Below are 27886 nucleotides of genomic sequence, written 5' to 3' on the forward strand. Positions count from 1 at the left end.
GACATTTGAAATTGGTCAGTTTATTATACAAGTCAAACCCTTAGGATTTTCATCCCAATATGAATTATTCCATATAAAATGTACAGGTATGCATATTTTAATATATGACTATTCAAAAACATTTACTTTGTGAAATTGCACAGCCTAGCAATACCAAGAGAAGTTACAGAGGCAAGTATTTTCAGTCAGTCTAAAAGAACGGCAATGACCTTTCCCCTTACAGGTGTATTGGATCGGTGGTCGGTCACAGCAATACCACAGGAAAAGATGAACAATGCACTCAATGAGAGCCCCAAAACGCAATGTTGATTTGAATAATGCAGAATAACTTATTCTTCTCCTACGTGTTTTGGTACACGTACACAACATTGTTTCCCCACAAACACCATAACATCCCATTACTACCACAGTAGTGGAGCTCAAAATAATGTTTACTAGTAAAGGAGGGACTTGTATCCTTAATTGCTATCCATGTTTCTGTCTATAGATGAAACACAGCTCGTCACACAGCTTCACATAAGTACCTACCTTTCATAAAATGTGAACTGTACAATTCTGAAATTTGTTTAAAATCACATCCAGTGCATAGAATATAAAGAGGCTTAGTAGTAATTGCTATTTGTTCTCCTCCTCCAGTTATAAAAACCCTGACGGGACAGTCCGTACCATCAACTACCTCAAAGCACTTTGTTTTCATAGCAGCATTGAAAAATAAACAAAGTGCAGTTATTTTTTTGATATTCACAAATCTTCTTTGAACACATACTTGAGAATATTCCAATTATTACAACGTGTGGTGTTATGTGCAGGTTAAATCTTCATCCTCATCGATGTACGGGATGTCCAGGTCATCAAAGTTCCTATTGGAAGTGTTGTTGGTGATCTGGGGCTCGTTGTCGGGGGAGGGGTTGGCTGGGCTGGGCAGGAAGCACATGGATTTGGTAACATCTGTCTTTCGTCCTGACACAAACTCAGTCTGTGCATCATGTTTCTGAGCCATCAGACTTCTGACTCTCTGCGCCAGATCAGCAGGTTTAGGTGGGCAGTTGGGTTTCTGGGTTTTCAATCGCATGGTCACCTTTCTTGCTAGAAACATCAGATTGGCAAACATTTCTGATATGAGTTTGTAGCACGCACACGCACATGCACACGCGCACGCGCACGCGCACATGTTGGTTTATAGCTCAATTATGGAAACAATGGACAAAAGACATTTGATACAGACTCAGTTATTCTATTGAGGGCAAGGCTTTAACTATATACAGACTGTATATAGTTAAAGAGTTTGGACTCATGGTTTAATGCACTTATTGTAAGTCGCTTTGGATAAAAGCGTCAGCTAAATGACATGTAATGTAATGTAATATATGAAGTGTGCAGTGGTGTCACAAAGGCAGGTTTGATTGTTTTTTTGTCCCGCCTCTGGGACAACAACAACAACGGATCATCCTGCAAAAAACATAAACCTGGCAAAACTTTTATTGGACCACAGCGCAAAACCACCTGAAAAAAAAAATGTTTCCCCTAGTGAGTTGTCTCTTTAAATCCAGAGGAAGGGGAAAATACCGTACCTCCCTACTGACCTTCCGAGTCCAGGCTTTCCTCGAGACTCTCTGAGCTCATCGACGACGACGAGTCCAGGTTGTCATTGTCAGATTGCTCCTGCTCCAGGTCAGGTAACCTGCAGGCCAAGTCCACCCTGAAAATAACAAAACAAGATTTTATTATTCAAACTAATGTCATTTATATGCATTATCCACTGCGCATTTAACTTCAATGTAAAATCTTGGCTCACTTTTCTTGCTTGATGGATTTGATCCTCTCCATGAGGGTCCTCTCTATTTCATCAGAATTTGCTTGGTCTGGAACATCCAGCTGTGAAGGCTTTTCAACGAGCTGCAGAGATCAGAGTGGTTGGGTTTCAGCTGATGAACTAAGACACTAGCTTCAAATCAGAATTTGTTTTTCTACAAAATGTGCTATGACTCTAATCTACTCTTAAGAATGTTGTAAACATTATATGCATTACATATTGGGTGACAGTGGCTATCTCACAGATTTTCTTGAATGCTACTTTCCTCAGTATTATGCATCTTATTCCAGCGAGATTGGCAGACGTAAACACTTACATTTAAATGACAATGACAGAGGGTGCTTGACCCAGGTGTTATTCTTTGGTCTTGAAGTGTTCTCTCACCGTATTCTGTCTCCTCAGTTTGAGCTGATTGACAGCCAGGGCCTCTGCGTATTCCAGCTCCTGGATATTCTGCATCTTCTCATTGTAGCGTCTGAACTGCTCAGAGATCAGGACCTCGACACACCTGCAGGCAACACGGTCAAAGATGAATACACCTCCATAAAAACAATGTCCATCTCTAGAAATACATACCGTCTATCCAATAAGAGCACATAGTTTTTTTAAAGCTAGGTTAACGCCCACCAAGTATTGCAACTGCTGCACAGCTATATCCCTCAGGATAACGTTTTATCCATAGAAATAGAATAGGAGTATAACGGATATTATATTGTTTGCCGTGGTAATTTGACTAGTTGACAGCTGTTGTTTTACATTGCCTCAAACTATGTTGGACCATCCTACTATGTTGATTTGAATGAATATCTGTTCTACTCCTATTCTACCTTTATGGTTTTATCGTGTCTTTTTCAAAAGGGCAAAGAAATACTTAAATAAATAATTAAAAAATAAAATTCCCTGAAGAGTTAATAGAGTGTGCAGTATCACTTACATTGTAGTCTTGCCCACATCCTTCATACCCAGGAAGGGGTCATCCACATCAGGTGAACGCAGGATGCAGGGGGCAAACACGATAGCAAGAGAGCTTGGTGACATCTTATTGTGCTTTTCCTCCTTTGCAACCCTGAACAAAGACACTTGCATGAAGATCTCAAAGCACTTTCATCTCACACAAATCGACAACAGAATCAAATAATCACTGTGAAGAGTGGAGGATTCTTTGCATTGGCAACATACAAGACATAAGCAGTACAGTTAATGAGTAGACGCAGACGAAGGGTATAAGAGATTGTCCTACCTGACAAGGTGAAAGATGAGTCGCTCTAACGTGTTGTAATTAGCTAGCGGAAGTTCATCAACCTTTTGGTATACAGCCCGTATCCTCTCAGCTTTCTCTGGCAGCTCTGGGGGCAAACAAAGATGGAGATCAATAGGGCTGTCTTTTAAACAAAGACATTCTTAGTCAACTAGCACTCATAAGATGTTGACGTCAAAGCAATTAGTTATAATCATAAAGACTCACACAAAAGCACCACTTTAAATCTTTACCAGAGATGTGCTCATACGTTTCTTTGAAATAAGTCATTCAGCATGAACATTTTTTTTTAAATGACTAAACGCCTAAAGAAATCTGAGATTCTAAGACCAAAAAATGACAGATTAAGAGGGAGCAGTCCTAGAGATCAATACACTTAAAAACTATATAACAAGTAGATCACAAGTAAAGGTGAAAGGATTATTTGTATTTATTGATATGCAAATTCATCGTGAAGCAAATAAGAAAAGAAAACAAGTATTTTCTGAGTTTTCAGTTTAACATACCATCGTCATTTACTCACCCACAGCATGCAAAAAGTCACTGTAGAGGGCAAAGGTCATGAGGGGGTCCGGCAGCTCTCTGAGCCAACGTTTAACCAGACCTGTGATGGTGTGGATGGGGTAGCTGTCTAAACATGGCCTTTCAGGATCTAATGCCACAAAACAGAACACATGGGTGAAACGCATAATCATTTTATTAGTATATGAAACTCCTTTTCATTCTTCATAATCAGGGGGCAAAGGATGTGATAATGGATTTTCCTCATTACATTACATTAAAAGTCATTTAGCTGACGCTTTTATCCAAAGCAACTTACAATAAGTGCATCCAAGCTACAAACTCAGAACAATAAGAATCAAGAAAGTAACATCCTCATAATGATAAAAGTATTAACATTGTTTAGAAAAAACAGCATACACGTTATCGTATGTTCTGAAGTTATTATTTCCCTTAATTTCAACAACAAATTAGTAAACTTATGCAATAACGGAGGAGTTACAAAAAAGAAAGAATCTAGAGAGAACATGGGCAATCCTGTGGCCGTCCTTGCTGCACACCAGTCGTGCACATTAACAGTAAAAGTAACCTTGTGCTATGTTGAAGTCTAACATAATATAATATAATATAATATAAAACAAGTTTTAGCTGGTGTGCAGAGAATTTCTTACCCGTCTCCAGAATCTGGTGGAGCTCCCTCGCTCGGCAGGTTGAGCCCGACTTGCGGTAAATACCCTCCGTGTAGAGGCCGTTCAGCTCCACGTACAACAGGAGCAACTCCACCACTTTGGGCACAGGGACGGCTTTACTGGTGAGGACACACACCTGGACCCCAAAGTGAAGGGAGCCTGGTATACTGTCATCCTATCGAAAGCAAAGGCAACAGGAGGTTAAAAGAAAGTTAATCAATCATACTGTGGTATTTTTGTAGGAGTATTTAAAAATGTTAATCTACCTGTCTGGCACACCGTGTCGAGCAGTCTGTGATGATTTTGCTCAGGCATTTCTTGTGACATATTAACTTGCAAGCTTAAAATAAAATGATGGAGGTCAAAAAATGGTTTCTCTCTTTAACCTTAAAGGATAATAATAAAATGCTGTCACATGTTGTGCTCTTTGAACTCACCACTGCACATGTAGGCTTTCTCCATTCCCCAGATGTAGGAGCCACACAAGTCACACGACTGCATAATGTTCACCTGGTATGTGCTGAACAGGTGATCCAGAGGACTATTAGGCTGTAGAGAGAGTGTGTGCAGACAAGGCACTGGGATGATTTACCTGGATGTGTAATGCAAACACTTCACAATGCAGACAATGATATTCAACGTACACATGTGTCCTTTTTCCTCCTCTTCTTCTTCTTCTTCGTCGTCTTGGTGACATTAAAGAGAAGCCAGAAGTGAGATTTATGAACGAGTCTCGGGATTAGTTTATGTGGTTTGGAGACTGATGATTGACTGAAAAGCTCCCATTTACCTTGGCTGGTTCAGACTCCACTCGTTTTAGCTCGCCCCTTATGAAGCCGTCCAGCACAGACTGAAACAAGTTGACCACCAATGAGACCTCGGTCTTCTTCTTCTTGGACCCTGCTAGTGTGTTCACTTTGTTGTGGTAGCCCTTCATCAGATCTTTGTAGCCGATTTGGGGCTTCTGTTTGGTCGCAGAGTGTTCATGAAAAGTTAGTGACCACTTTCAACCTTCTTAATTTGGCTCGTTAAGACATTCAGTAGCAGAACAACAGTAAGAGACTCAAAAGGTCAAACAAACTTGAATTAAATCAACATAACATATGAAATACTGTCAAAAATAACTGCAGACGGTAGTCAACAACTATAAAATAAATTCAGACTGACCATGAATGATGGAGACATGCTGGTATAAGGTCTGAAATATTATCGCCCTACTTTCTTCCTACTAGATCAAACGTAATGTCGTACAGAGGAAGACGCTGAACTTACCTGGACAGAGTACATGCCTTTGATGGTATCTCTGAACTGCATCGTGGCTGTGAGGAAGATGCTCTCTGTTGGCGACAGATCTTTTATTCTACTTTGCAGCTCATTCACCTGAGAACAGAGATGATGAATTATGAACAGATGGAACACAGGATTGTTCACACTTGATGGGGGTATGGCATGCAACAAAAGACAGTGAAGTCGCATGTGCCTGAACCTTTCGGCTATCGGGTGACGCTTTTATCCAAAGCGACTTACAATCATGTTACATTCATACACTGTAGACACACCTACAGGGAACAATTCAGGGTTAAGTGTCTTGCTCAAGGACACATCGACTAGGGCGGGGATTGAACCACGAACCCCCTGATTGAAAGACGGACCTGCTAACCACTGACCCAGTCACCCAGTACATTGTGAAATAATACAATAAATTATCTAAACTCCACACAAAATTTTGCAATTTTTTTATTTGACCTTTATTGAACCTGTATTTTAGCAGGATAGTCCCATTGAGATTTAAAATCTCTTTTCCAAGGGAGTCTCGGCCAAGAAGGCAGCAAATAAGTTTCACACAAATGTATAAATTACAGACTTAAAAACAAAACAACCAATTTTATAAAAAAAATATATATATATATATATATATATATATATAATATAGTACTCTGTAGTACCTTTACCAAAGATATTTCACTGGAGTTTTTTTCAGTTACACCTTTAATTTCATAATGACACTTTTAACAACATTGTTGTTGGTTATGCTCGCCACATCGCCCCTCAGCCACTCACACTGCCCCATATATGACAACTGAATGTATGTTAATTGCATAGATAAAAAGTGTATGATTCTATTGCTGTGACAACACTGTACAAAACTGCACATCTAAATCAGAAACAAGTGAGAGCCATGTGATAGTCAAGATTTGAACATCCTTTAATTAAAACCCGAGTCAGCTGTGCTTCAGATTCCCCTCCTCAGAGGTAGATCTCACCTGAATGCCGAGGAATTCGTCCAGGTTTCGCAGCTCGTTGGTGTCGGTGATCTCACGCTCCAGAGACGTGTTGCACTGCAACGCCCGAGTGGCACGGCTGATTCGAATGGTCGGGTTTCGGCGGACCATCTCACTGCTCTGATTTGGGCTGTGGTAGGAATGTGGAGTGTAGTTGGCCAATGTGACTGCAGTCAGACGAGGGAGGTGTGGCATTATTAGTCTGACATGACAAATCAAAATGTAAACAAGACATGTGATGAATACTGGTGATGAATATGATTCTTCTTCAAGAAGACCTTGTTTTACATGTTTTGATGAATAGCAAATAACCTCCAGATGGCAGTAAAGAGAATAAGTACGTTAACAAGTGATGTATGATGGTAAACGGTGACCTTGACTTGTTAGATCCAGTAAACACCATCATAAGATCGACTGCATACAATAAGCGGTGATGGTTTCCTCTTTCCTTCAGACCTTACATGTTGCTCACTGTTGCTGCCTTATCTAAAGTGTAAGAGATTATTTCTAATACTCTGCATTGTACAACGAAATATATTAAGATTTCTGCTTTGGGTCACCTGCTGTATTTGATGGAGGCTCGTTGACTGGGGAATATTTAGGCGCCCGCTTTTTCAGGAATTTACTGAGAAACCAAATCCTGTATAAAATACAGTCTGTATTAACTCCATGCAGAAACATATCAATTACATTACTTATTGTTAAAACATAAAGCTCAAAAGAATGAACAATTTCCTTTGAACTGAGTGAGAGTTTTACTTCTCTGGAGTTGTGAGTTGCGATTGGTTAGATCCTTGTTGTCCCGAGTCCTCATTGGTGCTTCTGGCTAGAAAACTGAACCTTGCCCCATCAGTTTCTGTTGGTATCTGCAACAGTATCAAAACATGAACACGCTAAAAAGGCAAAATATAGAACTTGCTCACCAAAAACAAACTATCGTAGGAAAACCACCTTGCCCCCACCACGTCGCCCTGCAGCAGCTGCACCACATCAGCACCAGCCCCAAACCAGGTGCCATAAACCTGATAAAATATTAGCACTGAACGGTAGTCCTTTACCATTTTTAACTCATGCAAAGCCTTCTGCCACCAGCTGAACGTTGACCTTTTTTGATTTAATCAGTATGAGCAAAGTTAGTACATATATCAATAACATTGTGTCAGCATGTTAAAACGTTAGTCATTTACAGATTCAAGTGATTTTTAAATGTTATTCCCCTGTTTGTAGGTTAATTTATGAATGTTATTTGCTCCAAACAACAATTGTATGATATTTGTTATTAATTATGATCTTTGTGAGTAACACTATTACAGTGATCTTTAATTAAAGTATAATGATTTTTGCCATAACTGGGTTAATTCAATGATTGGTTTGTATGTTATGATGCTATATACAGTATATAATTGCCTTAATCAGATTCAGAATTAATTTGTCGTATGGTATTTGGGGTTTTAGTACCGGTACTGTAAATTTGAACAAAATAAACAGAAATTAAGCAACAAGCTAAACTTATTAAAGTTATGATCCCTGTCTTCATTTTAAAGTGATGAAGAAACACCATATTCTCTGCTGATCTAAAGCTCATTTGAGAAAAAAAAAAAGGTCAGAAATGAGCTTTGGAAATGATCTCGGAGATTTCCTTTTTTGTTTCGGTAAGCAGAGCTTTTTTCTTTCCCCAGAGCAATGCAACCTTCAATCCTTTTGGGACATACACATGCATGGCTTGCATGCAGAGGAGAGTTGCGGTTGGTCAAAATGTCCCTTCGGTCAGTACCTTGACCTGGGATTTGACGGCCCGGACATCCACGCTACTGGCCGAACTCTTCAGGCTGGCCACATGGGGGCTGATGGGAGGCAGCGGAAAGCTCCAGTACTCGCTCTCTTTGGAGCCCCCAAAGTTCACCATTAGGCCACTGCGGGGGTAGGCTAAGCGCCGCTTGCGTTTGGGCTGCTTGCGGAGACGCACCCTGACCTGATTGGGCCGGGAAACGTGATGAGGCACGGACTGAGAGCCTTTCTTAGATTTGTGCGTAAGGAGCCCCCATTTGTGTGGTTGTCAGTTTACGGCACACAGAACTACAGTACTTTGAAAAGCCAATGCCAACATTTATTGTTGGACAGGAGACACTTACAACTGTATAAGGAGCAAAATGTTAAATGGATTGTATGTTTTAGTGTTCTGTATTATGTCTCAACATATTGACAAAGATTACCTCGTTTGTAGAGGGTGAGCTATCAGAGCCTGATGAGCTGATCTTTGATAGTTCATCAACAGACATGGATTTCCCTTTGAGCCTGCGGAAGGGAATAAAAGCAGAGCCGTGGACTAATGTGGGACTTTGCAATTATTGGTAACACCATCAAGATATACATTTAGAAAAATTATTGTTGTGTAAACATCTTGTTGTGCTATAGACTCCATACACAAACACGTAATTTGATTGGTTAAACAAAGGAAGTTTATGATGTTAGTAAATAAGCTATTTGGGGCAATATTAACCAACAGATGTCCAATATTTGTGGAGAAAGATTTCGACGACTTACTGAAACTCATTCTTCTGAACGTCTGGTCGCCGCCCTATTTCTGGACTTGATTCATCCGTCCGTTCGCCCTCGCTTTTTCTTTCCTTCCACCTCTCAGCCTTCTCCTTGAAGCCCTCGATATCTGTGTAGCGCTGTAGCAAGCTGCTTTTAGAGGGGCTGGTGCAGCGGTCATCATTGCAACCTATAGGGTCCAGTGGGAGGGAGAGGGGCCTGTTGAGCAGGGGAGGGGATCCTCTCCCTTCTCGCTTCTCTCTGCTCCTGGACTTCTGCTGGGTCCGGCTCGGGCTGAGCTCCACTTTATGCTGCCTCGTTAACTGCTTTTTTGTCAAGCTGTTATGCAAGAACCACCACATCAGACTGGCATCACAAAAACATATCCATAATACAAATGCTTATGCTTTATTTTCTGTTTTGAATCAAATTCCACCTAAAATGCACACAGAAAATGCAGAAAATGTGTGTTCATGTTTTGTGATTTGGTTTACATTGCTTGTGTGGCTTTAAAAGAAAATTGTTTTTTTTCCAAAGACAAGTGCACCATATGATGTGTTTTTTAAAACGTACAGTAACATTATGGTTATAAATGCTGCTTTTCTAAGTTCTGTATTTCTGTCAAGGTTGGGTTGATGGCATGCAGCACATTTTCCTAGTACACCTGTCATGTTATGTCAACAAAATGGACCCAATTTTGACACTCATTTTCATGTGTCTTGGGGAACCTGCTAAAATACACGTGTTGGCTTATTTTCAAAAACTCATGCAGTTGTGTAGGTTTGGTATGTACCTGTCCCGCCCAGGCCGGGTGTCGGACGTGTTCTTATCGTCCTCCTTCTCTTGTTGGTGCTTTGACTTCTTCAGCAAACTCCTCCACGCTGTCTGGATCACCGTAGCAGCTTGGTTTTGGTTCTCATAAAACTCACGCCAGTTTCTCTAAAGAAGAAACATCAGAAATCATCTGTTGTAATACTTTTCTATTTCAGTTTATATTAGGCTTCGTTGTACTACTACTACTACTACTACTCATACACTTTATATTTGTACGGTTTTCTATTTTAGATTTATAATTTTTTTAAACTATATTTAGGGCCCGAGCACCAACACCGAGCCGTGAGGACCCCTATTGAAAACTATTTCTTATTATTACCTTATTGTTATTGCTATTCTATTTTGCACTGGTGGCAGTATTTTTTTACACTTAATACTTATTAATCTATTATTTAATAGAGGTTTGTTCTATGTTTTTTTCTTATTCTTCTTTTGTAATCTTTGATATAACTCTGGCACAACAATTTCCTTTGGATTAATAAAGCTCCATCTTATCTACGACATCCTAGGAAACCTGTGATGGGATGTTTTTATTGTCTGGTAGTCTCCAGAGCATTTCCATGCCCTTTTTTACAGTATTTTATACTATGAATGGTACCTGTATAATCATTGTGGCATCTTTTTTTTGCCTGAAGTGTAGCCTTAACAGACAGGCACGGAACCAGCGCTGCAGGATGATGATCTGCCGCATCACTTCTTTGTTGCGAGTGTCTTGGAGCAGTTGCCTCCCCTTCTCCTTGAGGAACACCTGAGTAGATGAAAGAGAGGCGCACAAGTGATGAAACCACTTGGAACGTTTATACTGTGAAATATGTGCTACACTTTAATACATGCATTACTTACATTATGTGACTTTTATGACTTTAATTCAAGGATGAAATAAAAAAATGTAATGTCTTTTCAGGAAGTGATTCATGACAATTGACTTTAGGGGGACATCTTAATGTTCAGAAAATTTCTGCTTGTCCCGTCATTTGGATGCTTTAAATTCAAAACATATCAACAGAAACAGCGGTGCATGCAGTACTCATGGGTGACCTAAATATGAAGTAATTTCTTCATTACACAGGACCATGGTGAGTTAAGTTCAGAATAAATTACTGATATGATCAAGAATATTTACCTTGGTTTTTCCTATTTGATAATTGGTCTTATCCAGCGCCATCTTCTCAAACAGTTCAGTTATGTGCTCCGGCGTTAAAGCAGCTCCTTTTGGAAGCAACATTCTGAACTTCTCAACAAATTCCTGTCATCAAAAGAAAACGGTAAGTGCAAATTCACTTTCTTCTCACTTGTTAAGTTTCTTTCTAAATGTATTGCAAACTTTAATACAATTTTGAGCAAAAGTACACAAAAGTACACAAAAGTACACGTGAATCAATGCTTGCTTTCATCCACTACAGTTATGCAATTATTAGGAGTTGGTTCATCCAGATTAGCAGTAGGTGGCCCCAATTCTACAGTCGAAAACCCATTCAGAGGAGGACACAGCAAGATGCTGGACTTAAGAGTGCCAGTTGACCTCAAACGGAAAAAAAACGTTATATAAATTTGTCATTATTACATGAATGTAATAATGTGAGGAAGGTCAGATCAGATCTGGGTGGAAAAACTCTCTTAATCTGCTGCTATCTTTCATCTCTTCAGCAGACCAGAAGCTTCAGTGGAAGTGCTTCATCATGCTAAATCCATTACACTGTGTTGCATTTTGCTTTTAAAGATACACCAACCTTTTCACCTAAACCAAGCGCAAAAAAACCCAATAAATATATGCACACCACGTAGTTCATGAACGCCCACCTTGAATGTGTATTTGGCGCTGTAGCCGGACTTCTGGATGTGAACTATCTGCTGTATGCCTTGGTACTTGATTTGCTGAAGCACAAGTTCCTCATCAAAGAGCAGCTCCTTCTGCAAAAACAAAACATTTTCCCAAGTGATGAACTGTGTTATACGGTCCAACATGTAGGATTACATTCACAATAAGGATGATGCAACAGAATCACAGGTGACGTTACCTTTTCAGCGTTGGAGCGAACACAGAAAATAAAGAATGGCTCGGCTTTTTCAATTGTCTCCATCAGCTTTCCGAGAGAGGTCTGTGAGACACAGAAGTGCAGTGAGAGATGGTTGATTGTATTGTTATTATGAAAGTATATGAATTTCTTCCTAAAATAAAAAGGAACTGTTTAGACTTTTTTGAAAGCTATATATTTTTCATCCTCTCTACTCTTGTAGTACTGTACACGAGTCGGCCTGTGCTCAGTTAACTTTGACAGAACCCCTTAATCAGGTCAAACTCTTGTTGATTCTAAATGGGCAGTGAGTGTGAAGATGAGGACAGGCTTAAAACAATTCAAAACAATCTCCCTATTAGTCACTGAAACCACATATTCTATCATAAACTTTAAAAGGTGTCATTCCAAATTGTTATACTCTTTATCATTTATTGGGGAAAAAAACCGAAAGAATGTGCAGTCTATAGTTCAGATAAAATGTCTGATGTACTGTGTAGAATATAGTGCCTTACTTTAATCCAAGTAATAAAAAGGAGTATCACCTTCAAATAATGAATCATTTTTTAAACTTTTCCCTACATGTGGTAGGGAAAAGTTTACATAATGTACATCGTCAACCAATGTAACATGAAGTCATGATTAAAGTTTCTCTTTATGAATAAGAGCAATAATAGTCAGCAAAGGTGCAGCGAGAACAAACCTGGAACTGAGTGCCAACCGTCGGGGGCTTGGTCCTCCGATGAGGGTGGAAGATGAATTTGCTGGTTCGGTCATGCGCGGCGAGACCAACAATATGTCTGAGGGACTGCAAGTCCATGAGGTTCTGTTTGAGACGACATAATAAAGTCAGTGAGCTTTCAGGCTCCCACAACAAAAAGGTCTTTGGATGGACACATGGATGAACTGAAGAATCAACAAACAGAATGAATCACTCATTCACTTTTAAGATGTACAAACATCTGTGCAATAGTGCTGGTTTTGAAATGATGTAAAAAGCTCTGAGCTTCACCAACACTGCAACCATCGGTAGCATAAATCTCCACTCTGTCTGGTAATCCACATTACCACAGTTACTGTTGTTGTCTGTGTATTGGCAATAACCTTCTCGCTAATTGAATCTTCAGAAGAAACTCTGTTTTTATGGGTTATAGTTTATTCAACAAAAAGACGCAGACTTAATTAACCTTAACTGAGAGCTATTGACTATGCTGTAATTAGTAGCGTTACCAATGGAGCATTTCAACATCTTTGCTACTAAATAACCAAACACATTTTATTAAGTCTAATTTGGCTCTTGCACCATCATTAACAGTCTACCTTTGGAATGAGCTGCTTTTGTCGACTGCCTCGATTTTTCCTGCGGGGATAACAGACAAGATGAAGCTCCATTCAACATGTAGCTCGAAGAAATTTAAAAGCGTAACACATCAAAATTAGTGTTTAAACTAAAGCCATGAGGCCCACTTACTTTCTCTTTTCATAATTAACAAAGATGTCTTCAAACACATCAAGAGGATGTTCATCAGAGCGATCAAAGGAGAAATCCAGAGTCAAGCTGTTGCTGTAAATGTCAGAGAGGTACTTTAATATTGACTTTGTATTATTTATTTTTATTTTAAGGTATCTTTTTCTCTTGACAAGCATACCTTAACGGCTGTTCATTAATGTTAAGGCACATGCACCGATCCCTCTGAGTTTTGCATGAGTGTGATGGTTGTCTTGTGAGAATACATTTTCTTGTTGTGATCTTGTGTTAAAGGAATATGGTCTCAGGCTTCTCTTTCATAAGAGATCTCAATGATATTTCCTTAATAAATAGCTTAACTAACTAATTATCCAAGAATAAATAAATGACAAAAGTAATGAAAAAGTAATTAATAGAGTATTTGTGCCTGTTTTTGGGATGAAACCTGGATGGTTGATTGCTACAGTTGTCAATCAATTGTTAATTCTCTAAAACAGAAAACGCCTGCCTAAATCAAAACCCAGTCAGTTTGAACACATTTTGTTGTATCATAATGAATATTAAGTTGAAACAGAGACAAGTCGGTGGCAGTAAAATCCCCTATAACTGCATTAGTGTAGTAAATGTACCTGGACAGTCTCTCGACAGCACTGCTGTGCTGTTTCATCTCTTTGAGGGTTTTGCGGGATCTTCGTTGGGCAGATACTGTGATGACGAAACCACAAATCAATCGAACGTAATGATCAAATCATTTCTCATAAGAATAAAAAACATGTCGATAAGGTGGAAGCTGACTGAGTCGTTTAGAAAATGCCAGTTAGATAAACATGTCATTCCTGCAAAGACGCATCTGAAGTAATTAAAAACATTTAAACAAGGTGAATTATTTTAGTTGCTGAAAATGCGGCTCGATTAGCAACTCAAGCTACTTACTTGATTCGGCCCGCTGGCGTCCCAGTTTCTTGAACACTGTGAGGATGCGGAAGGTGGCTCGGAGAACTCCCCATCTGAACAGGGCTTCTGGACTGGATGCAACCAAGTGATGAACAAACGCCCGCTCACTGCTCCGTAGAAGTGATACGACTTCAGGACGCATGTACTCCGTATTTTTCTGCCGGAAATCCTGAAGAAGAAGAAGAATCACGATTATCATGCTGCATTCCTTTTTTCTTGTTGCAGTTGCACAAGGGAGCTCCACATGCATTACTCGTATTCACAACCTTCAACTTCAGTGCAACAACAGTCTTCTTGAGGGAGGGAGCGGCATTAATCATTCACTTAGCTCAAAGATTTTCCGTGTTTTTCCCACACTGGCTTATCTAACAAGGCTACTGCAGACCCATCACAGGGTACGTTTACTGAGTTTCAAATGTTTATTATTTACTTTGTAGAATAAAGATGTTTGCAGTGTGGGAAATATACCCCACCTTGATGTGATATTCAACCTTTCCAGCAAAGTGTTGAATGACAAAAGTAGGCTCTGCATGTGAGGAGGGAACAACTAAATGGTTGTCCCCATGTTGCTGCTTCAACTTGTCCAACAGGGTTTCATCTGTGGCCCGAGGGACGCTGAAGATACAGAAGGAAAGAATATCAATATTATTAGTTTTCAAAAAAACAATGTATAGACTCATACAAAAGTGATCCCTCTGAATCATCAGTTATGACCCACGAGACGTGTGCGGTATTTTCGGTATTTTCTTATTTTGTGTTATTCGGGACGTTTCTGTGCGTCAATCTTCATAAAGACATCTAGACCAGGTGCCGGATTGTAAGCACGCATCAAAGAGGAATCTACGAAAATAGCGGACACAGCAACGAGATGTCCAGCGTACATATGGTATGTGGTAAAGAAAACTAGAGCAACTCAAAGAAATCTGTATATCAACAGCAACATACATTATGTTGGTCAACTTGCTGAAATAATGATTTCCTGATACACAATACTGTTGTCTGAATAAAGCATTTTACTGAAAAAATGATATAATATAAAATAATGCATGCAGTTTTGCTTACTACGGCATATTGATATCAATGTAAAAACATGACTTTCATATCATCCATATGATTTTTACCTGACAAAGATCCAAGCAGGATCTAAACATTATATTGTGGCATGGAGAGAATACATAAAGAATACATAAAGAATTGCAAAGCAATTATACAATGCAGTGTATCACAGAATTCCTCGCTAGTGCTAATTTCCTCTGCTCGTCCCATCATGTGTTGAGTGAGAGAAATCCCAGCGGGGGGAAACGTCACATGTTCACCTACTTGCTCTCCTTATCCAGCAGGGCAAAGAGTCCAGTTGACTTCTGGCTGATCAGCTGAATGCAGCCGCTGTTGTCAGTGTAGTCGATGGTTTGCCAGGTGATGCCCTCTGCCACATAATCTTCCTGTGATACATTTCAATTTCAACAAATATATGAATAGGTTACGCAGAGCTGAATGTAAATGAATGCGTCTCTGTGGCACCGACGAAGAAATGTGTTATAATTTCAGATATTCAAAGATGTTTGCAGGCACAATGAGTCACTGCACAGGCTACAAAGACAGTTGGACAATTAATAAAAAGTGTTGGCCATGCAGAGTCCAAATACTAACCACCCCCCAGGAAAGGGGATTTTTAAATTATTTTTTTTAAACACTGACTTGCTCAAGCTTGAAGACGTGCTGGTTGATGTAATGCTGCAGTTTCTCATTAGTGTAGTTGATGCACAGCTGCTCAAAGCTGTTTGTCTGGAGGTTCTCGAATCCAAACATATCCAGGACACCGATGGACAAACACTGAAGACACAACAGAAAACAGCCCAACTCATAACCAACATACAAAACAGCAGCACACTGGGAACATGTTAATATTATGTATTAGCGATATTAAGTGATGCTATCCCTATCTTTTTACATATGTTTGTATTTGAGAAAACATGTAACTTTGACATCAGATCGATTAAAGCCCAAATCATATAATTCCCTTTTCAGCATTGCATTTGATGATACTTTATTATCTTGAAACACGTTTTGTTTTTTCCAGTGGGCAGATAAACTTTAAAGTGAAAATCATGCAAGTTGTTTATTTCGAGGGGAACCAGTGAAAATATGTGTGCCTCTACAATTTGACAAAAAAAATGTAGGCCTCCTGCAAGTCAGTTTAATGGCGGTGAGACTCACGGGGACCGACTCCTCCATATCCCGTCTGTTGAACATTGCATGGTTGATGTGAAGGATGATCCAGTCAAACAGAGCGCTGTATAAACACTTGGCCATGGAGTCTCGCACTGTGGAGGCCTAAACACGCAGAAACATCAAACAAAGCAAATTAAAACTCCAACTCCAACGTGCAGACCTCAACTCGTATTAAACATATTCATATCGCATTTAATGATTTAATAATTCAACTTCAAAAAGGGGAAGCTGTAATACTAAATTGTACTATATACCTCTTGTAGTGTGTACTGTGAAACTGAGGTGGTGTTGGCGGTCACCACTCTCCTCTCGGTCAAAGTCTTAACCAGTAGCTCCTTTTTCACCTAGAAAAACAGTTACACAGAGAGTTTCACAATACTGGAACATATTATTTATCAGAGAAAAACCCTACGAGTGACTCTATGACACAGTTCATCGTCAGGGATTTCTGTAATTTCCTCCCAAGTACAGGCTTTTTATTGAACACTAGAAATAAAATGTCTGTGGATAATAACTCCAGAAGATATTTTTAGCAGTTAGCATCCAAAATCAACCGTTTCTCTTCAGGAACGTACTTTGAGCAGGTTAGACAGTGTGGACAAAACTTCCGCAGGTCCAACATCCAGGACGTGCGTGTCCTCTGACTGGGTGTACGTCACATTGCCCAGGTGCAGGATGGCAGAGAGGATGGAAAATATGCTGCACGGTAGAAATAAGACACACAAAAGCATATGGTTTATTTCTGGCTGAAAAGCATATACTTAATTTTTAAATAGCTGTGGACTTCAGTGGAACACACACTTTATTTCTTTCTCACACTCTGGACTGACATATGTATATTTTTTAAATCTATTTACATCTCTTATGTTTATTTCAACCTCAGTATGCCACTAATAACCCAAAGCTGGTGTGCATGTGTAGCAGCTTAACATTGCTCTGTTGATATGATGACATTTCTGTGTTGCCTTCCAAGCACGTCTAGTACTGTAGAAGATAATAGTTGACGCCATAAAGTTACACCACCAGTTCTTTCAAAATGAATAGGCTCGACAGTGTTCCCGCTGATGACGTCTTTGTCTCTGCCATAAATCATCTGATCCACGTTTGTTATTACCGCCACCCAGAAACTTAGTGCAAGCTCTCCGTCACTCGCAGCGTGGCTAGAGAGAGAGAGAGAGAGAGAGAGAGAGAGAGAGAGAGAGAGAGAGAGAGAGAGAGAGAGAGAGAGAGAGAGAGAGAGAGAGAGAGAGAGAGAGAGAGAGAGAGAGAGAGACTTCGGCATTGCTCAGAGAGCAGACAGGTGTTGACAATCAGCGCAGAGAAGAAATTAACCCCGACAGTCGGGTGGTCGTAAATGATCAGGCCAGGTTTCAGTTTGTTCATTAATGAATGCAGCAGCTCACCTCAGTGAGAATCAACAAAACAAGTTCCCCCTCAGCTTCTCGGCCTGGAAGCTGAAGCGGGGAAAATGATTTTGTTCCTACCAACATTTGAGGCTCAGGGCATTATTATTATTGCCATGGGATGTAACCAAAGTCTGGTCTGTTTTAACAAAGTAACATTAATTACACAATAACACTTTAGATGAGTGATCCAGAACAACACATTTTTACCTTCGCAAAATACTTTTGCGGAGGTTATGTTTTCATCGCTGTGTATTTATTTGTAAATATGTCTGTTTGTTATTCGCATAACTCAAAAAGTATTAAACCGAATCGCATGAAATTTGGTGGGATGATTGGCTGTTATCCGGGGACCATTTGATTCGATTTTGGGAGCGATCGGGTCAAAGGTCATGAAAAGGTCAAAATCGTATTTTTATCATAACGCGGTAAATTTTTATCCAATTGGCATGCAACTAATGCCAAAATGTTCAGAATTCAATGCCCGATCTTGTGATATACGACATGATACAATGACATCATAACCCTTCTTAGCGGTTGAGGGTCGAAGGTCAGGGGGGGTCACGACCTTGCAAAATGTGCGGGGTTTGTGATGTTTACCACAATATCTGGTATCAAGTTACATCAATTTACTGTTCCCCACACTCTCATGCCAAGTACCAAAAAGTGGCTGCGGCGAAGGTATGCGCTCTACCGAGTGCCCGTTCTAGTTGAAAATAGCATGATTAGATGAATTTATTAAATTAAAGCGGTCTTCATGTATTTGACTCAAACATAGTTTCATAACCGTGGCATATGATTTACTACTTCAGTAAGAACAATTCATATCGAGGGATTCCCATTTTCGATGCTACCGTCACAATGTGGCACATTGAGCACACACGGTCCAGCCTAAGAGGAGTCTACCTAGTCTTGTTTTATATGTATGTCTCATCAGCTAGATTAAGCAACCAAGCCAAAAAACAATCTATACTTGCAGGTCAACAGACTCAGAGTTCGTTGACCGTCCTGTAAATGTAAGCAAGAATATAACAAAGTCTTCACTGGATCTCCGTGTCTCTACTGGAGGTGTTGCTAAAGAATGTATGAAGCCTGTTATTTAAAGGGAAAAATCTAATTTGACTTTGTCCATACTTTCTGACTTAATGCTTGTCCACTGTTGCTTTATTCATTCAAACAGTTAGTATGTTTTCAGAGTGGTTATTCAACAGGAGGACCAACCTGAACAGGTTACAAACTATGCTGAGAACGCTTTAATGTGTACGAGGTGTCCCCGACAACATACTTGCTGCCTTTTCCCCTGCTTGACTTGACAAGCTCTGACCTGCTCCAGACACCAGTGTAGGAAGGAGAACAAAATGACTTTGCCTCCCGACAATTTTTTTTATTGGTAAAGCCAAATATGAGCTATGTGTAAGCGTGTAATCCTAGCTTTCTTCATTCTCCAAGTGAGTGGGCTTAATAATGATATACTGGTCTTCTGGCATGTGCTGTTGTGTTGTCGATGACAAATCTCACATGTCTAACAGAAAAATAACCTAATTATTATTTACAAACAAAGTATTTTGTGGGCACATTTTACTTTGGACAATTACCTCTTCTTTTGACTTGTCCTAAAAGGTCAGTATAGCTACAGTCCAGCTTTCGTTGTTCATTATCAAAATTATACATACTGTTTCTTGGTGGAAGCCAGGAAGCCAACCATCTCCATAGCTTGATGGAGCCTCTTGTACTCATGCCCAAGTTTCTCCTCATCATCTAAATGGAGGTCTTCCTGCAGAACAATCGGACGGGATACAGAGAGAAAGATGCACTTAGCCAGAGGTGTATGCATGGCAACGGATCACAACGGCAATATAAGGACTACACATAATACAGAAACGAGATGAAGGAATCATCTCTTTTCTTCTTGTGTTTTTAAAACTAAATCCAAAATGATCGACTCGCTCACTTTTACTAATTCATTGATTTCTTGCTAATATATTACCTTTCATCGGATTCTCTATAATGTACTTTGGTCAACATGTGTTATTTGTAAGTGCAGTCTATAAATAAATTGACTATGTAAGATTTTCCAGGTAAATTCAGTGAGTTACAGCAAACGATGGTGCACCTGACTGAGCTAAAAGGCTTTACCAATTAATATTCTAATGTCTGAGCAAAGCAATAACAAAAGCCGTACAGAAGTTAGTTATGAGAATTAGTAGGAACTGCAGCTGGTATGCCATACACAATAAAAACATTAAAAAGATAGATGGGAAATTGCTGGTGGTTGGTCCATGTTGCATTGTCAATAGATAGACAGAAACCAAACTTTTCAGCTGGTGTCCCTGTTTGACAACATAAAATGACGCATCATGTCTGAAGCTGGCCCTTTCATGTCTCTGCTGTTGTAAAGTGTGTGGATCAAAGGTACCTGCTTGAGGTAGAGATAATCTTGCGGCTTTAACAGATGAAACTCCTCCTGCTCTTCTTTGGACGCGCCCACCAGCAGATAGTAAAACACGTGGTAGTTCCTGCAGGTCCGAGGTCACACAGCGCCAATACAGTCAATCCGGGCTCATGTAAGTTTCATTTCAACATTTCACTGCACACAGCAGTGTCGTATGTTTTTATTGGCTTACATTAGTGGTCAGAGTTCACGTACAATTTGAGGACAATGTGAGCAAGGTTGATACCAGTTAAGTATAACTTTCAATGCACAGGTTATGAATGTACAACAAATAAATGTGGATGAGTGTCTTCAATATACCTTTCCCCTTGATCTCTGGACACCAGGCGGAACTTTTCCAGTAGGTACTTCTCAATAACTGCCCTGCAAGAGACAACAGAATGTCAACAAAACCAAAAGGCTGCCAACATTGTACAATTATGACATAGGAAGAAACACAAACTGTCAAACAAAACAAATATATCAACCAAGACAAACTGTTCAGTCTGCTGAAGAAGCCTTGACGATTTACTAAATAAGTAGAGATGGTTGGGTAGAAAAATAAAACACGAAGCCTTACCCTCTGATGACACCGCTCTCCAGATAGTTGAGCTGGATGAACTTCCCAAAGCGACTGGAGTTGTTATTCTTTGCTGTTTTAGCGTTGCCAAAGGCCTGTTTAAAACATAGCGAACATAAGTTTTCACTGAAATAAGCAGACAGAGTTGTAGGCATGTTACTCACGGACACTGGCACCCTAGTATTAAACACTGTCAATGTTTACAGCACAGAGCAGCAATCCAATAAATCACTTAGGTTTTTGGGTGGCAGGGGGCTGGTTCTGTTTTAACATTATGAAACATTGAAGATCAAGTTGGTCGAACTCTGAACTAGGGCTGCAACTAACTGTTATTGTCATTAATTCTCCATGAATCTTTTGTCTAACTTGTGAGAAAAAAATTTATCTAGTGATCCACTTTCTAAATCTGATTTCTAAACCGTTGATTTAAGATTTAACAGGTTTTGCCAGTACAATCTTTCTGAGAAAAAAAGTCTGTGCCAGGATCATTTGTTTGAATTTCTCCATGCACTCCTAACAGTTATGGAAATTAAAAACTCACCTAAAAAAAACATGAATGCTTTTAAAATCGTATATAATTTGCACTGAAGCCTCTTGTGGCCGAAATTAGCATTACACCAACAACTTTCTTTTTTCACCGCACAACACATTTCTTCGATAGAAAAAAAAAAGCTATTGATGAACCTAGAAATATTATCCTACATCCAAATCATTTTTTCATCTGTTCTTAAATCATAAACACAGGGGAGAAAACAATTTAGATCAAATGGATCACCAGATCTTCTGTACAAGGAAGAACCTTGAACATAAAACGCATTGTATACAATTATACTTTACTGAAAATATAACTGATGTGTTATTTGCTATTTAACTTCACATGAACACTGCCAAGAGGTTCCACTACCACAACATTATCATTACTAATTCACTCATCTCTGCGTAATATTGTAGTCCGCCTGCCTGAACTCATTGACTGCAATGCATTCTTACTGTTTTTTGGCCAGTAATACCATTAAACCAAGAGACTCACACTACTTATGCACAGGATTAAGTGGCCACATTAAGCAGCCTTATTGTCCAGTTCTCAATAAGGCTTCTGAATAAACAGAGTGGAGTTTCACTCTCACTTACAGTAAGACACACTTCCTTCTTCAGTTGTTGGTGTTTTATGCACCGCAAATTCTCTGTAGTGTTTTACATTTCAGTGACATTTAGTTACCTTAGATGTATTAATCAAGAACCACAACATTGACAGCAATTCTCACAATTGATGAATTTATCCATTCATGTCATTTGTAAAAACAACCAAGGTTCACTATCAACAACTAAACTGACTCCACCTGGAAAAGTCACCGCTGACTGACACATACAGGATTAAGAGCGCTCATGAGCTGCATCTGACTCTGGATCAGCTTCTACTTCCCAAGTTTGAACCTTTCCCAAAAGGTAAATCTAAACTGAGCCCATGTCAGAAGTACTCCCTCATTCCAGATTAAGATATGCTGACGGTCGTGTCTTAACAGGCAGAGCGATTCTTATGCCAACAGTGAGCTAGACCTGCAGACCGCACTAAACTGAGAATGACTGGAATGTTCCTTCCCTGTGCACCTCTGAAAATACAGTGCATGGTTTTCATTTTCAACCAATCAAACAAATAGTAAGTTGAAAAACAACACGTGGTGAGAAGATGGCATCTGGAGGAGGGTGAGCAACAGATGTTTGTCACGTCCTAGTTTGGGCTCTAAAACTAATGATGCTTTCAGGTAGATCTGGTTTGCTTGTAAAGTAAAACAAATTCCAAGCTTATCATCAGGAATTTGGCCTCGAAACTGCCAACAAGGTGGGAAATGCCAGTGGAAAACTGTGAAAGGTTCAATGACACCTGCCCTATTTCTCGCACCTGGCTAACGTAGTTAGCGGGATAATTTTCCGGATGAGATTACACAAGTCAGGGTTTTCGGTTCCACAAAGCAAGTTTGGCAAAATCACCATAGCAACACATCCAAAAATTTGAACCTGCTCCAGCGCAGGCTCATTCAGTCTAGCTGGATAAACCGTCCACTCCCCCTGAGTACAAGTGTTGTACATTGTTGTACATTGTGGTACATTGTTGTACAGTGACTACGAGAAATAACAAAAGTCTGATAAATATATGACATCAGTTTGAAAATGCCACCTTGTTTTGGTAATTAGGATTTACATGTTTACTATATTATGGCATTAATCAAACAAATGATCTATAGATTCATTAATAATTAAAATATATTCAGCCCTAATTCATCTAACATCACTGTAATTCTAATTATTTCTAGTTTTCGTTTTTTGGTCTTCGTCTACTTGACCAATCATCACTAGTCGCATAGGTTTTAAGCGGGTAACCCAAAGAGTCAATCATTTTTAGAGGCCTTAAAGTTTTTTTGAAATCCTATAAATCCCAAGATAAAAAGCAACAAGTAGAGGACGATCTTGCTGTTTGTCTTGCAACCCCTTGCATGGGTCACAATCCCCAGGATAGGAACCACTGGTCTAGTCCATATTTTAAATTTCCCACTGATCAGTGATCACCTGGTGATTATGTGACATGTCATTACTCTAAATTGTTACATGAACATTGTATTAAACAACCGGTGCAAAATTAACTGCGGGATACTGAAAAGGATATACATCAGTGTCTTAAAATTCAGAAGAACAAAAATTCAGAAGAACAAAAGGGGGAAAAACGAGTGGAAGGGTGCACTTGTGAGAATGACGTTAAAGCAAAGAAAGAAAGAGAGAAAGAGAGAGATTTTGATACACTCTAGTGTAGGTTTGCACACGGACCTGGCTGAGCCTGTTCTGACACGTTCCTGCTTCTCTTTCTTTTCTCGCTGGTGATCACTCAAAGACAACGCCCTGCAAATCCCCTCTCTGGAGCTCAGCGCTCAACTTACTGAACACCAACACAAACAACCACCAACACAAACATCCACCAATTACTACAGTAGGCATCTTGCCAATCTGGCTTGGCCTATATTGATATTCTGTTTTGTTGTCAACACTCTGGCATGTTCTTCACGTTCTGAACGCCGATCATGAGAAGAGCCCAAAGAAACACACTGCCGGATCAGTTACCAGGAAAAATACCTAAACTTGTTGGACTCGTTCAGAGAGAATCCATATACTCTCTAACCAAAGGCTGACCCTGTGGGATTGTGGGATTGTGTGGGTGTGTGTGTGTGATCAGTAACAAAGCGGGCCATGATCCTTGGTGAAAAGGTTAGTTGCTCGATTGATGGTCGCTGGAACACATTTAACTGGTGCAAAACAAAAGAGACACAATAAGCACTTTCGAGAACAGCATGAAGTTAAAATATTTTTGGGGGAATGAACGGAAACCAACTAATACATTGCCTCCCACTTGGAGATTTGTTCTCAGTTCCTGTGAGTCTCTAAAGGTTTGGTAAGTAGCAAGGAGGCGAGTACTTCCCGAAAAGAAAAGCATTTAACAACTGACACATTGTGTAATTCGGTCACAATCGCATGGAAATGTAGGAAATGTGCCCTCTTGTAACTCATTGTCAAATAGTTACTGCAGCACACGGCTCATGTGGCTCAGTAAAGGCATTTTAACCTAAATGAGTGAGAGTGAAACTGAAGGTGTCAATTCTGAGTTTTGCTTTATATTTGAAGGAATGTCTGAACTGAAATGTCACGATACAGATTTTGCAAACTCTGATATTTAAATATACTGTATTAGTTATCACCAAAATTCAGCATGCACTATATGGCTGTTCTATATTATTTTAAAACTGGTAAATGTCTGAGGCCCTTTATGCATTTGTACTAAATCATAGATCCGACAGCCTCTTTGTGGTTATTGTTGATGACACTAGTTCACTCTTTTTCATTGCAGAAAAGGAAAAACACCATACATTGTATTAATAATAATAATAATAATAATAATAATAATAATAAAGACATATCTCTCCTATGAGGGAGGTGGTTTCTTTATGACACAGGTCTAAAGAGAAGGACATTAAAAAAAAGTGAGTTATTTGTAGGATGCAAAAGTAGTTTCAGTTAGCTGAACCCTGACCACATTAATCTGGTGATCAGCAAAATCATATCTGTAGGATTCTATGAAGTCGGAGTGGCAGAGTCTCGTGAAGCAACATTTTTCATTTCTTGAACCACTTGTGCATGCAAGTTGCTGACTAGTGGGGTGAGGTTACACTGGAAATGCCTCAACTTATGTCAATTAAAAAGTAAAGGCCATACCAATACGCTCTCAGGTGCTCAAAATGCATAGCATACGCTTTTGATGAATACGTTTGTTTGTTTTTTTATTCATCGTTTAGTCTGTGTCATAAAATAGTGAAACGTGCCCATAAAATAGCCCAAAGTGGTATTTCTAAATTGCCTGTTTTGTCCAACCAAGAGTTATGAAAGAAATACAGATGCATAGACAGTTCACCCCAAAATCAAAAATTCACATTATTCCTCTTACAGGTAGTTCTATTTATCTATCTAAATTGTTTTGATGCGAGTTCCCTGGGCTCAATCCACAGCGCACACGGGACCATAAGAAGTTTGTACGCAGCACCGACTCATGTCATTAAAGCAGCTTACAACTCACAATGTGTCATAATGAGTCCTCAAAAGCGTTTTTGTTGTTGTGTGGACTGTACACAAATGCCTCTTTCTGTGTTCAGCATCTCCTCTCATCGTCCCTCTGTGTGTGCGAGTGTAGACATCCCTGAAATTCACGTTTACGGGCCCTCTCCCCCTAAACGGGGCATTTTGATTCATAATGGGGCATTTTGATTCATAATAAGTCATCTGATTCATAATAATGAGACACCACAAAAGTGTCCTGCTGCAACAGTTGGGTTTTTAGTTTTTTTTAAACAGGTGGCCAGATTCACATCACAGTGACCTACCTCTAGCACCGGGCCGGCCCCGAGGACGGTCCGCTCCAGTCCGCTGGAGTAAGTCTTCTGGCTGAGGGCAGTCAGGCAGTGGATGAGATAACTGCTACTCTCAGTCTTCCCTGAGCCACTCTCGCCAGACAACACAATACACTGGTTGACCTGCCGGTTCAGCATTGCACGGAGGGCCACGTCTGCTATGGCAAATATATGAGGGCTTAGTTTGCCCAGTGGCTGGTTCTCGTACATCTTGACATACTTGGGATTGTAGTAAAGAGGTAGGAATGTATTGGGATTGATGGCAATGAGGATGTTGCTGGCGTAGGTGTAGATTTTGAGCCTGTAGAAGCGCTGGCGTAAAGCCTCCAGAATACCCTCCTCAGTCACAGTTTGGAGGTTACAGAGATCATCATAGTCCTTACTGTTGTTTTCTACTTGGTTGCCTCCATTGTTGGCTTGCTGGTCCTGCACAACGAAATAGTACCCATGACTCTGAGGGTGCCACCTCTGTGCCCCTGGCGGCCACAGAAGGACTCTCTCCAAAGGGCAGTCCCCGGCCTCCAGCAACCTTTCCTCTCTCCCAGGTCTCCTGACCTCCAGCAGGCTGTACGTCTGGCAGGCATCCAGGCCCAGAGTGACCACGGCATTGTGGATGACTGCCCTCGCCGTGTCCCCAGCACTGACCTGCAGGGGACAGTAGGTGGCCGTGTCCTGGGGAAGCCTGGTGTAGATCTGCACTACACGCGCCTCGTCATCACGTTCAGGGGGCCCAGCTCCTTCTGTAGTGCTCATCCTGATTTACAGATCGGCTTCAGCATCACTCACTGCCTCGTACCCGCTGCCAGCCTCCACTGTAGAAATAAACATATTATGTGACCAAAGGGCAGTTTAACATGAAGGGGGATACAAAGCAGGAATCACTGTAAAATCACACATCAATAAAAGGTTGATTTCAAACATATTCTTTACAGTAAAATGTATTGATTTATGGTAGACAAACTAGTGCAACAGGCATATAGAACCGCATGTCTATTAAATTGCCTATTTTGCCCCCACTGTATCAACATGTAAATATGGCTACCTACTGTATAAACGATAGCCAACGTTTTTCTGATTCCCATCCAAATTCCCACTCTTTCATCCGTCAAACAAAGTCAACATGTCAAAATAAGTCTCAGCTTTTGAAAAATAAACACTCATTTCATCTTTAAAAGCCGAACTACTCCTGGAAGCGACGAGAAGACGAAGATCTCTGGCGTTAACGAACTCCCACCACACAACTTAAGGAAAATAAAACCGTTTATTCACCTGAGCTTCCCCTAAAAAGGTGCGCCGAGAAGCTGCTTATTACCGGTTTTAAATGACTAAAAAGGTAGATTAACTTCAACGCTCTCACAAACTACAGTTTCTTTAAGAAAATCGAAATTAACGTCTCCGCGTCGTCCCGGAATCGAAAAGTTGGGCGAACGTTACTTCCTAGATGTGTCCGCACACGAACACACACGAACACACCCGTCGACGAGGTGGAGATACATGTCTTTCCCTTCACTGACCTGAGCGATGTCACAGTTTAGCCAACGGGAGATACAACTGCGGAGAAGAAGAAAAACACCACGGAACTTTGTGTCAGAGAGAGAGAGAGAGAAAGAGAGGGGGAAGGTGACACTTCACATTAGCGAGGAGAAGAAGTTGATAGAGAGAGACACGACAGAGCAATTGAATTGACCTCATGTGTTATGACGGGTGAGCTGTGGAGGTTGAGCACCCCCTGGTGGATGTTTGAGGTATCACATCCAGCTCACGGCACACCAAGAGTATTTATTTTACCAGCTAAAGACATTTACATTTACTACATTTATTTACATGTACCCGATGTTTCCCTACTTGTACCTCACTACTATTTGTATTACACTATATGTTATCACACTATGTTAGTCTTTGAAACGGGTTGGTATATTGTTTTAATGTTTTTTTTTTAAATTTG

At 40.1% G+C, this 27886-nt stretch overlaps 1 protein-coding gene across 8 annotated transcripts; it reads right to left on the reverse strand.

Moving 5' to 3' along the window:
• Positions 1 to 27637, reverse strand: myo9b (myosin IXb). Of its 8 annotated transcripts, none has more exons than XM_034555221.1 (41): positions 27456 to 27637; positions 25915 to 26753; positions 20996 to 21090; positions 20737 to 20799; positions 20401 to 20500; positions 19658 to 19758; positions 17157 to 17280; positions 16836 to 16925; positions 16567 to 16683; positions 16048 to 16182; positions 15670 to 15791; positions 14823 to 14964; positions 14329 to 14518; positions 14025 to 14100; positions 13399 to 13491; positions 13248 to 13287; positions 12631 to 12753; positions 11931 to 12011; positions 11713 to 11823; positions 11036 to 11158; positions 10511 to 10660; positions 9872 to 10017; positions 9088 to 9417; positions 8757 to 8838; positions 8318 to 8515; positions 7303 to 7409; positions 7104 to 7183; positions 6526 to 6710; positions 5534 to 5641; positions 5052 to 5225; positions 4906 to 4947; positions 4699 to 4810; positions 4528 to 4601; positions 4244 to 4436; positions 3595 to 3723; positions 3054 to 3159; positions 2748 to 2879; positions 2198 to 2321; positions 1796 to 1896; positions 1584 to 1699; positions 1 to 1086 (listed from the first exon to the last, which is right to left on the reverse strand). In XM_034555221.1, exons 2-41 carry the CDS (start codon positions 26692 to 26694, stop codon positions 800 to 802), a joined length of 5682 nt encoding a protein of 1893 aa, XP_034411112.1. In that variant the 5' UTR covers positions 26695 to 26753; positions 27456 to 27637; the 3' UTR covers positions 1 to 799. The 8 variants fall into 8 exon arrangements, with proteins under 8 accessions (XP_034411112.1, XP_034411113.1, XP_034411114.1 ...); XM_034555222.1 differs by lacking the exon at positions 27456 to 27637 and adding an exon at positions 27211 to 27409; XM_034555223.1 differs by lacking the exon at positions 27456 to 27637 and adding an exon at positions 26988 to 27171.
• Between the last annotated feature and the right edge of the window lie 249 nt (positions 27638 to 27886).

This window comes from Cyclopterus lumpus, chromosome 17 (genome assembly GCF_009769545.1).
Source record: "Cyclopterus lumpus isolate fCycLum1 chromosome 17, fCycLum1.pri, whole genome shotgun sequence".
Classification (NCBI taxonomy): Eukaryota; Metazoa; Chordata; class Actinopteri; order Perciformes; family Cyclopteridae; genus Cyclopterus; species Cyclopterus lumpus.

Excerpts from the sequence above, each read along its gene's own strand:
- myo9b (XM_034555221.1), bottom strand. The coding sequence starts at position 26,694 with ATGAGCACTACAGAAGGAGCTGGGCCCCCTGAACGTGATGACGAGGCG. Across the intron at positions 5,226-5,533 it reads AAGGCATGTACTCTGTCCAG|AAGCCCCAAATCGGCTACAA; the intron begins GTAAGTTCAGCG and ends GCGACCAAACAG. Across the intron at positions 3,160-3,594 it reads TGACTTTTTGCATGCTGTGG|AGCTGCCAGAGAAAGCTGAG; the intron begins GTGAGTAAATGA and ends GTTTGCCCCCAG.